At 36.4% G+C, this 12,428-nt stretch overlaps 1 protein-coding gene across 1 annotated transcript; it reads left to right on the top strand.

Moving 5' to 3' along the window:
* Positions 1 to 459: 459 nt before the first annotated feature.
* On the top strand, positions 460 to 11,369 carry LOC113058478 (tumor suppressor candidate 5 homolog). Its single transcript, XM_026226419.1, has 3 exons — positions 460 to 1,630; positions 9,448 to 9,574; positions 9,814 to 11,369. Exons 1-3 carry the CDS (start codon positions 1,247 to 1,249, stop codon positions 9,822 to 9,824), a joined length of 522 nt encoding a protein of 173 aa, XP_026082204.1. The 5' UTR covers positions 460 to 1,246; the 3' UTR covers positions 9,825 to 11,369.
* The last annotated feature ends 1,059 nt before the right edge of the window (positions 11,370 to 12,428 follow it).

Raw genomic sequence — 12,428 nt, 5'->3', positions numbered from 1 at the left:
CATGGAGTGGAATAACAGCTGAGAGGTGCCACAAGTTGGTTGACTCCATGCCACACAGATGTCAAGCAGTTTTAAAAAACTGTGGTCATACAACTAAATATTAGTTTAGTGATTCACAGGATTGCTAAATCCCAGAAAAAAAAAAATGTTTGTACAAAATAGTTTTGAGTTTGTACAGTCAAAGGTAGACACTGCTATTTTTTTGAACACACCCCTTTCAACTAATTGCCCAATTGCACAGCCTTAAGAGCGTGCATATCATGAATGCTGGGTCTCATTTGTTTTCTGAGAATCTACTGAACCTACTGGTAACTTGTTTGCCACGTAGCAATAAAAAATATACTAAAAACCTTGATTATTCTGGTTAGTCACATTGTACTGCTATTATTTTGAACAATACTGTATAATAATAGGTGTTCAAGTCTCATGTCATTTCCCCAGATATCCTTTTTTTTTCTTTAGCAAAACATATGGGCTACTCTCTCTCTCTCTCCTCCTTCTGACCATTTCAATCTTTGAATATTTGGCTAAGTACTAAAATAATACAAAAATAGCATAAGTAATACTTGTTTATGGTATAAAATGTTTTAAAAGGCTCGCAAAAACACAGGGAGGTATTGCAGCAGCCAGCAGCATCCCCAGGGGGAGAGCATTGGGAGCAGAAAGACCAGGGCAGCTCCATCATTGATGCAGAGGAGGTGAGAGAGGAACATCACTGCACTTGCTGCTGCTGTGCAACCACTTCAACCTGCTGTTCTTCTGCTGCAACATCACAAAGGCACCTGCTTTTCATTTTCACACGAGAAAACTGATTTTTTTTCTACGCCTTTTAAGCCGTTTGGGTAGCCTAATGTTGCCGTGCTGTGGAAATGCTGAAGTCCAGATGAGTCGCGTCTCTGTGGTTTAGTTGAGAGTGTGGGCAGAGCCGATCTGGACTGAACTGAATCCATTAAACACGATCACACAGAGAGGATGACCATACCGACACGGGAGGATGAAGTCAACGCCTCTTCGACTTGTTTTAATTAGTTTTTAAAAACTGCGAGAAAACTAAATCTGGACATATTTGTTTTCAACGTTGAAAGTCACATTAACCGTATGAATATAAACAAACGCGTCATTTGAAGTAGAAAATTCGTAAACAATGGGAAATTAGCGTCGTCTGAGAACTTTGATCACGTCTAATATCCGGCAAAAGGTTTTTTTCCACCTTTTCTTTCAGAAACATTAACTTTGGATTTCCACAATGGCAATAAACACAGATAAGGAGTTTGCGAAATCGAATCTGGGGGAGAGCGGCGGAACGCAACCAGCCGAGACCGAGAAACTCCTCGTGACCACCGAGCCCACCGGGGTGAAGACCTCCAGCTCCTTCGCGGTCAGTGTCGGGGGAGACAAGGGTCTCGACGGAGATCAGAACGGCCACAGTCTGCCGCTGAGAGCCGGATCAGTGGGGCAGCTCGGGGCCGCTCCTCGCTCCCCGTCCAGAGTGAGCATGAGCCGCGCTTCATCAATGGTTAATGTCGCCCAAGAGCAGCAGAAACCCAAAGACTACCTCATACTGGTCATTTTGTCCTGCTTTTGTCCCGTGTGGCCACTAAGCATCGTTGCATTGGTCTACTCAATTATGGTGAGTGTCAATAAGTTAAAACTGAAAAAATTCAAGTCTGGGAGGTGTTTCCTAATTCAGACAAGCATTCCCACATTGTACTGTAAATATTTCTGTATGGCACAAAATTGTGCTGAAAGTACTTTCAAGTCAATAAACAGTATCTGTTGTATGGCAAGCCTTTTATAGGTGTTCCTTAAACTAATGTTACTTGTAGGCTACTTTAAAGTTGAATAGTCTGTAGTCACTTACTCATTGCATACTAATTTAGTTATTTGTTCAAATAGTTTTTTAAAAATCAAAATTTTCTCTGTACAATAGTAGTACTTTATTTCAAACTAGTGTGCATTCCATTTGTTACTTTTTATTTACTCATTACTATTGTAAGATTTGTTTTAATTGAGCTATTGAAACTAGTCATTTATATATGATAAAAGGCAAACATAGCTATACTAGTGTCTTAAAAATACTTTCCAGGTACTAACCAATACATAAGCACTGGCACAACTGAAATAGATAGCAATTAAAAATAATGTAATAAAATAGATACTAGTTTTAATAGTACTAGTTTTAATTTGATACTAGTGAGCATAATTGCTAAAATGACTTGCCATACTCTTGCAAATCATATGCAAAAGCACAGGAGCTGCATTGAGAGAGCAGAGAACAGATCCAATGACAGATGTGATTTACAGCCCTGCATATGCTCGCAGTAAACGGACCTGACTGCGTGCTGGGGAGCTATACGCCAGAAAATTGGTGCAGACCATCTCCACCGAACATCAAGCACCTGCACAGCACAAACTCTAGGGACTGTGGAGCAAAACATTCAATTAGGAAGCATTAAATATGGTGCATAGTGTTCTTAAAAAGCCAGGAAATAAAAGCAAGCCTAATTTTGTCTGAAAGCATTATTTTTGAACAAGCTTTAGATTCATATAGTTTAGGATACAAAGGCAAACATGTTTACAAAGTATAGATACGAGTATCATTATTTATCCCCAAAATATGTCAAATAACGTTTTCATTTCCTTCCATGTAACTTAGAGGATCAAACTGTGAGAGTGCTTGTATGTAGGGTGTGGTACCATTTATCTGTATTTAATGAGGATGTACAAGAGATGGTGTTCACGACATGTCTAGGAACTATTTAGCACAATCCTACATTTTATAGATGTAGGACGGCATTCTTTTTTTTCATCTTTTTTTTTTAACCTATGCAAAAGATATACTTGTTATAAGATAACATATGTCGTTTTTATAATCAAAGATGAGTGCTTTTGTGTTCACTTTTTTTATCCCCTCCCTCTGAAAGAACAGCGAATCAGCATCGTATAACCTCAGCAGCATACAACTGAGACTTTCCAGTCACAGGAGAGCAGCTTGTAAACACATAATTTCAGTAAATTTAATAAGAAATCAAATTCAGCCTTAAGTGAATTTTGAACCATTGTTTTCTTAGTGGTCATTACAACTTTCTAAGTCTTTCAGTGGGACATGCACTTTTAGAGAAACACAAATTAGAGCATTATATTCCCAGCAGCGGAAAGGCGCCATAAATGTGCTCCAGATAAATCTTATATAGATTTACAGTACAGAATGATCCCTGCTGTGCCCCTATCAAAATCCATTCCGGTGGGATCTCACTTGATGCTTTTCACACATGCTATGACAGTTTGGATATTTAGAGTCCTATAGACGCTCTGCATGAACCTGATCCAGTTCAAGTTTTTGAGGATGTATTGAAAGCTACCAATATTGTTTTGCAAACACCTGTTCTACTGAACATACTTATGCAAATAGAGTCTCCCAGCCTCTTTTGTCCACACAAAAACAAATAACCCTCTTATCCAAGCCAACAGAGATGAAACCAGAGCTGGCTGACAATTCAACAGAGGGCAAGACAGATCAATTTAGGGTCATAATTCTTAACCCTTTCAAATTAACTTAAAAAAGAAATATAAAATAAAATAAAATAATCCAAAAGGAATGTGTACAGGATTTTTATTAGAATTTGAATCATCTTATTAAAAGCTATAACTGCATCCAAATTAAATCTAAAGGGAATTTTTAGATGTAACACTATTGGACATTACAAATATACTGTATAAAATTCAGAAAATTAATTATTTTTTATTATAAACTTTATGTTTAACTCAAACTACAACAAGCTTGTTAGAAGAGTGAGAGAGACACAGAAGCATGTTATTGTACATCTCATTTGGTAAGTTTAAAACATTAACATTGACATTTCAAAAAGTGGAAAGTATTTCTGAATACATCAAAAATGTTTATGATATAGTATTTTACATTAATGCTATACTTAATTTTTTTAAAATTCCTAATACAGTACATTGTCCACTATTTTTATACATTTTTAGATTGTACTCTTTGCTAAGGATTTCTGAGATGAGAACAATAAAAATAGGCACGACACGGTCATCTGATCTGAATTTGAAATCACACCGCTTCGCCAATATTCGATATTCCAAAAGTTATTATTTGTGCGTTTGACTTCGGCACATTCCTCAAGACAAAAACGAAAAGGTCATGAAAAAAAGTAATGAAGAGGAAAAAGATAGAGATCATAGACAAAATTAGACTTACGGTGTGCAACAAATTGCGTAGGCTACTTATGCACTATTCTATGGTACTTTATTAACCAAAAAAACAAAGTGTAGAATGTAGGACACTTCATGCAGTCAACTGTTGCAGCTTTAATTACGTAACAAAGGGGAGAGGGGGCTACCAGACTTCAGTGTTGAATGAAAAATACAAAGCTGAATACATATATTGTGTATAAATGCATAATGTATACTGCGTCATTTGGGATACAACTTTAGTGGCCTCCTCTGGTCAAAAGCCTAAAAAAAAAAAAAAAAAAAAAAACGGATATTCTATAAACAGATTCAGTTTTTGTGTTTTGTTGGAAGGCTATATGAAAACTCCCATTAGGATGATACCAGACACATGTGCCCATAGCCACAGACATGAAAACAGTCCCTCTCAGCCAAGATCTACAAAGCAATTGTAACTGACAACATACTAGCAAGGTTTTGTAATGTAGGTATGCATCAGAAACTCTGAAATCAATGAGCTTACAGAGGCAGTACAGTGAGCAATAAGATGTTGTGGTGAGCTGAAGCTCATGGAAGCTGAAAGGAGTCATTTGCTCTGGCATGGGGAGGTGGGGTGGATTTTATTGGCCAATCTCAGTGCAAAGGGAGGACCAGTAAAGCAATAACTGCACACGCTGCAGCTTCTGCTGGTGAAATATGGTAAGCAGAGTTCCTGAATGTCTTTGTTTCTCTGTCCGTTAAACTATAACAGAAATTTGAGACCACGGTGGGCTGCCATTTTATGCTTTTCCGGCTTTACAAAAAGCTCATATAGAATAGCTATGGAAAATATTGACGCATTAAGCAGCTTGTTGCTTGTCTCTCAGTCTCAAACTAGCCCTATACTGTAATATGGTGTCATCATGTTCTCACAATGCTGAGTGAAACATTACATTATGAAAGCAAACAGCTCATGAGATCGTGTTTCTAGTGCACCTGCTCGTCTACTGACAACAGAAGCTTGCTTTCCGTGGGCTGGAGAAAATTGAATAAAAATAGTACAAAAATAAAAACAAAACAAATACTGAAAAAAGTAATGAGATATTCAAAGATGTTAACATTATGACAGATACCAGTAAATGTACAGTTGTTTTCACATTAATTCAGAGAACCAGTAAATGGCAGATTTAAAAATTCTATAGTAAATTCTAAATAAAAGTTCTTTATTTGCATCTATAAGGCACATTATAGTGAAAAATGTTCTTCACACTAAGTTCTTTTAAGAACAGTTTCTTGGGGAGCCAAAAATGTTTTTTCTATGGCATCACGGTGAAAACCTATTTTTGAAACTTTCATTTTTAAGACTATGGATCAGCACTTTGTAGAAATAATTTCAAAATAAAACACTAAAAACCAAAACCAATTGTTATTAATGCTAATTTAGGGATCACAACGTTTTATTGTATAATATAAAAAAAGAGATATAACTTTTAAAAAGTGATAAATAATTTAACCATAATATTTAACAGTTGCTGGTAGCCTTTGACTTGAATTGTATTTTTTCCCCCTCCAAACTATGGAAGTTAATGGCTACCAGCATCTGTATGATTACCAACATTCTTCAAAAATATCATGTTCAACAGAAGAAAGAACCTTATACAGGTTTGGAACAACTTGAGGATGAGTAAATAATGACAGACTTTTCATTTTTGGGTGGACTATTCCTTTAAGTGAGTTATTGCCAAAGCTAATCAAAATGTAAAAGAAAGTGGCTATTATTAATTATAGCTGCAGTAAAAAAAAAAAACAGTATTATGTTTATTATTTAATGTGTAAAATATTACAGTATTGGTTTTGTGTTGAAAATAAATGTATTTCGAACAAAGAGCAGCGTTCCACTGGTGTGTTCGCTGTGCACCATTGTGCGGATTTCTACAATCATTCCTCCTCAGCCGTTGGCATAGCTGTTTATAATTAATGGCTCAGGCTTGTGAGGGAAAGCTAAGAGCTTCTTTTCACTCTCATGCTGCAGCGGGAGGTTGAGAGGGGGGAGGGGAGGGGAGTGTTCCTGTGTGTTTATGTGACATACAATGAGAGGAAGAAAGTGAGGAGAAAAGGGGGTCATCGAACCAGCCCAGAAGAATTGGCAAAGACTTTTCAAGAGAAAGATATCACAGGACAAAGCTCCCGGGGAATCAGTGTTATCCATTTGGCGTGTCATGGGACACACCCCTCCTCTACTCGGAAAAGCCGCACACATCCCATTACAATCCACTGGGGTTTCTGAGCATTCTCTAAACCGCATTGAGGCAAAATGCACCTCAAAACACAAAGAGCCACAAGCCATTTCCGCAGCTGCATCATGATGGCACACGACACATACTGCACTGTCATCACATTAAATGAAAGTGGGTGTGAGATTGAGACGCAAAAACTGCAGATGACATTACTACACAGTATTTTCAAAAGACTTTTACTGATTGAAAGCGCTGATATGGCTTTTCGCAGTGATCACACTTGGGAATCAATAACCTTGTGCTGCTCCAGCCACATATTATACCCCTGCTAGGATGTCAGAGCCGGTCTGCAGTATTTGAACTGAGAGACGATGGGCAGGTTAGCAGGTCCTGCCTTGAAGTGCCATATGAGGTGATCTACATCCGAAAAACAGATATTCAAGTATATTCAGTGTTGTTGTTTGAAGGCTTTTGGTTGCATGAGTCCCTCACTTGTCTTGAGGGTTTCATCAACATTGAGGCATATGGTTGAGAACTCATTCAAACTGTCCTTGATGCTCAAGGAGGAAATATTAAGAGCCAATCATTTCTGTGTGTGTATCCCTTTCAAAAGTTTGGGGTTTTATTCAGGAAGGATGCATTCAATTGTTGAAAAAATTGAAGTAAATACATTTCTTACAAAACAATTATATTTCAAATAAATGCTTTTCTTTTGAACTTTCTGTTCATCAAATAATCCACAAAATATTATTTCACCACTGATAATAATAAGTAATGTTTCTTGAGCATCAAATCAGCATATTAGTATGATTTGTGAAGGATCATGTGACACTGAAGACTGGAGTAGCCAGTTATTTTCAATTGTAATAGTATTTAATAATATTACCTTTTTTACTTTTTTATAAATGAGTCTTGTAGAGTATAAAACATGTTTGTTTTCAAAAAGTTTTCTTGTTTTCTTACTTGAGTGGTATTGTACATATATTTTATATTAAATGTACGGTCAAATTATAAAAATATATTTTTTTTCTCGATGCTTTCTTAAAAAGACAAACATTCAGTTTATAATTGGTGTGAGCAGAACTGAATACTGTGGTTCCAAAGGCAACAGGTAAAATGCAGCGTGACTGTGGAAGCAGAGCCTCTCTGTGGGTGAAGAAAGAGTGTGTGTTTGTGATGGGGGAAGCTCCTCAGTTTCTCCAACAAAACCAAGTTGATAGAGCTGTAATCCTATCTGTTATTGTACCCTACCAAATGCTCTAAGTGAACGCTTAAGACACGATATGTATAATGGTTCCAGAGACTGCCTTTCAGACTTTTTTTGTGTTCATTCATCATGGATGAATGTGAAGGTAGCTTCCCAATGTGTTTAGTACTGTTCATTTAACATTATACAGCTTTAAGGATTTCTGAGCCACACTGTGTTTTGCTATTTCCCCACTGGCAGTATTTTCTGTTTGTATCTCTTTTTTCTGTTATGGCAGAAAGTTTGGAGTCTGTTGAATATTTATTTTAACTTGACAAAGATCATCATAAAGGGGACAGTGGACCCAAAAAGGGTTTCTGTCATCGTTTACTCGCCCTATTGTTGATCCAAGCAATTGTTTCTTCTATAGAACATGAATTTAGAAGTATGACGAACGTTGGGGAAAAAAAACTACATTGGAGACTACTGACTTCTAAAAAACAAAAGCAAATCTAAGACATCTCTTATAGTCATACAGGTTTGAAATAACATGAGAGTGAATGAACTACCCCTTTTACTTTATCAAGGAGCTGTCAAGTCCGAAAGTGCTGAAATAAGGCCAGAAAACACATGATCTTATCATATATACAAATAGACTATATCATACATCAGCTGCACTACGTTAGGCTCAACTTGGGCCACCAAGTTTTAACATGCTGCTTGACAGGTAAATTCAGACCTATTACCTGGCAAGGCAATGGAAAAAAATTATAGTTTCCATTCCCCATTATTCCACAAAACAGAGAAAATCCAGTTGGGAATTTCAAAATTTATTTAATTTAACAATAATCAAAATGCATTTATCAGTGTTATTATAGATAACTAAAAAAAATGTTGGCAGAAAAATAATGTTTCAGCTAAATGAAAAGGCAACACTTCTCATATTCATTTATTTTAATTTGATAAACTAACATAAACTAAAACTAAATTACAAATTTATACAAACTCTAAAGACATAAAAAAAAACATTTCTCAAATTACTAACTACAAGTACTGAAATGGTTAATAAAATGTAAAAGAATATGTAAAATATAAAATAAATAATTCAAAATAATAATCAAAACTGTAATATTACCTTAATAAAACCTGTATTAATATAATTTGTGTCCCTTCATCGTTGATAAATTGTGTGTGTGTGTGTGTGTGTGTGTGTGTGCGTATGGTGGGGTGGATCTGAAGTTGCAGATGTTATGAGGCTCTTACACTCTACTTACATAGCAATGCTTTTGGGAATTATGCCGTACAGATTAAGTTCATCTTACTTGCTACTTAAGTTCTAGTGCTTTGGGAAGCTGATCAAAGTCCATTCAGCACCTTGGACAGCAGCATGACTCCCAAGACTCCTGACTATCTTTTATGATAATGTGAGATTACTTCACATGGCAAGACGAAAAACCATGCCGACAAGATGGAGAATGGAATTAGCATTTGAGTGTGGGGAGATTGGTTGGCCACTGTCAGAGGCTTTTTCCTGCACAATCTATTGCTCGGTATTGATTACTTTAATGCAGTCTACTGGAGAGGCTCTCCCTAGGGTACACTGAGCATCTAATGGGTGGCTGTGGCATAGGGCTGCACTAATAAGGAAACACGCTCATCAGCTCACCTCATCCTGTATCCAAATCACTTGAACAATTGAAAGAGTCACCTCTGAACTTTTGTTTCCTAGCATACTGAATCTCAAAGACTTAAATGGAAAAAGAGAACACCGCCTGTTATAACAGATCAAACTGCACATATCTGAAGTGTATTGTAGTGAGAATTGTGTGTCATTCTCTCTTTTTTGTCTTGTTACAGTCCAGAAACAGTCTACAGCAGGGGGACATGGATGGGGCAAGACGCCTGGGACGCTTGGCTCGCTTTCTTAGCATCGTGGCCATCGTCGTGGGGCTCCTTAGCATCATAATCTATGTGGTGGTTGCAGGTATGTCTCATTACAAGCATTTATTGCATCATCTAGCAAAAATTAAACAATATAGATGTGACACGCTTTTATGAGTTACAAAAATACAATTATAAGCAAAACACTCGTATTTTTTTTTTTTTTTTACTGTTACAGTGTGTTATTTTGAACACATCTTATAGTTTGATAAGTTGCATGTTTTTCCATACTCTGTGTTGCTGTTATGATTCATATGCTCTCTTTTTCTGCTCTATCTTCAGTAACTGGATAGAGGGCATAGTAAGGACGAGAAACCCATCTACAGCACTACTGCAAACAAAAGAAAAACCTCACCCATGATGTAATAGAAATAAGATCTCTCTCTTAACAATAATGCCAAACAAGTTCAGATAAAAAGAAACGAGGACTGTAGCAATTAAATAAGATAGCTAAAATGCATGCAGTAGGTTAGCATGCTCAGTGAAAGAAAAAAAAAATCCCATACGTTAAAAAGATCAGTGATCGCTTGCATTATGTAAATGAGAAACATTGCTGTTTCGGCAAGAACTCGCCTGAGGATGACACAAAGGACAAGGGGACTTTTTTTTCAAAGATGGTGTATGAAAATCTGCATTTGAACCTTATATTACTCCTGGTTGATCTTGCATTTGAGAATTATGCACAGAAATATTCGCAACATAACTACTGATATATGTTTTATAAAGAGATTTATAAGTGGAGCTTAAGAGATGGGAATGAACTAGGGATGGTAAGAGTGTAAGGAATGGTTATTGGGGTTGGAGTTTTCATTTGGATTTATTTTGTATGTTTTGATTATAAAAAAATGACCAAAATGACCACACGCATGCCTGATCCCGTATGTAAATAACTGTCAGCATTTATCATTACTATGTTTTTCATCTGTAAGAGTAGAGGGTATTTAAAGATGGGAATGTACATCATTGTCTAGTGTATCAAATGCTATATTCTCTCAAAGGCACGATGTTCATGGAGAGCTCTAACTTTAGCCCTGAGGTTCCACTACACGTCCCATACTAGTATAAATTCTCTCCGAGAGGTAAGACTGTATCGTTAAGCATGCCAGCCCTCTCTTCTCTGACAAAAACTGCTGGAGCATGGACATTCATCTAGAGGCATGCAACGGCCAGCACCATTCTGTGCCAAGACCTTTATATCAGTATGCTAAACAAATCACAGGACTGATCATCTTTACCTGGGGTTCTTTCCCTGTTATAAATCTCCCTACTTATCCCTTATTAATATATGATATGATACATATATTTATAGAAATATTTAGGCATGCTGTGGGTGGAGAAAACACTTTTTTTTTTTATCTTCACCTAGAATGAGCTTATGTGTACAGGACTTTGCTTTGACACGTCTCAGTGTTTATTGCATCTCTATGATTGCTAATCTATCGATCTGATGATATTATGTGAAAATTACAGATTGTAAAATCAGAGGTACAGTACAGATTCATAACAGCACTTATCTGGCAAGTTAGTTAGACTGAGTGACGGTAAAGAAGGAAATGTTTCGCAGCTCAGTCTATTGATCCGCTTCATTCATACTGAATTAAGTATTTTACTGCCCTAGATTTCAAAGCACTTTATCACTTACTTTTCATTAATATTCTCATATCCTGTCAATACTTTTGCATCCTAAAAGTATGACTTTCATGTACAATCTCCTAAAAGTAGACTGTTAGTACTTATTTCATTTATAAGCATTATGCTGAATAATGTACTGTTATGTGAATTCATGTGATCTAATGCTTTTTTTCTGCTTCTCATGACTCTTTTGTTCACTATAAGCAATGGTGTTACTGTGTTGTTCATAAACCCCATTATGCCAGTATGAATGAGATGCAAAAACACTGCTGTGTGTCTTTTAAAACTGTGATTTATTATATTCGACTTTGGATTCTTGGTTCACTTGTATATCTGTTTTTCTATGTTAGGTTACTGTTGTACCTTTGCAAGTGTGAAATAAACATTAACATGCATGGTCCACAACTTGCTTGCAGTTATTGATTGTGTACAGCACAGTGGCAAAAAAAGAAAGAAAGAAAAAAAGAAACATCAGCAAGGAAATTGTTGCATTAGCAAAAAGCGAAATGTTCAGCTTACCACACAAAGAAACACAGCAAGACAACAGCTTTCAAAGCACACATATACACAGGCTTCATTTTTCATGCCACTGACTATAGCTGTTGTAAATAATGCATGGCTAAGGAAATGGCACAAGATCTACTGGCTGATTTTGCACTTCCCTGGTTCTCTGATCTCTAAGTATCTGCCCGGCCTCACTCCAGCACTCAGCACTAACAGCCTTCTCTCACTCCCGGTGACACAAAGTATTTAAGTACTCACAAATCTAGCCACCAGCTTAAATGAGACTAAAATGCCATTATTAGTCATCTAGCATCACATTCCAATATGGTTTTATTTGCAAGGAGAAGAGACGACAAAAACAGAGCTTTTTGTAAGCGGAACCCCAAAGATCTAAATTTTTTACCTTAAGTACCCAATGAAGTGTTAAAGGAATTGAAATCTTGAATTGAAATGAATTGTATGAAATCTTTGCATATCCATTTTTATAGTTACTTTTAAGATACAGTATATTGATATTTGGACATTTCAGAGCTATAAAAACATCCTGCAAATTTCAGAACTTAGAACTTTCTAGTTAGTCAAAAGAATTTTTATATTGAAGCCAATCTGCCAAAACATCTGCTTGTGTAATGTTACAATTTATGAAGTAATAGTGTGGCTAAACATCGCCTCCACAGTTTAACCCCGCCCACCGATTCTCATAAGACAAAAACTAAAAATCAACATATTTCTTAAATAACTCGCTCTCGTTTTTAAATAAC

Source organism: Carassius auratus, chromosome 40 (genome assembly GCF_003368295.1).
Source record: "Carassius auratus strain Wakin chromosome 40, ASM336829v1, whole genome shotgun sequence".
NCBI lineage: Eukaryota > Metazoa > Chordata > Actinopteri > Cypriniformes > Cyprinidae > Carassius > Carassius auratus.
Note: the sequence above shows the minus strand (reverse complement) of the source record. Positions and strands in the feature narration are given on the sequence as shown.

Coding starts and splice junctions, on each gene's coding strand:
- LOC113058478 (XM_026226419.1), top strand. CDS start 1,247: ATGGCAATAAACACAGATAAGGAGTTTGCGAAATCGAATCTGGGGGAG. Junction 1,631..9,447: donor CATTGGTCTACTCAATTATG/GTGAGTGTCAAT, acceptor GTCTTGTTACAG/TCCAGAAACAGTCTACAGCA.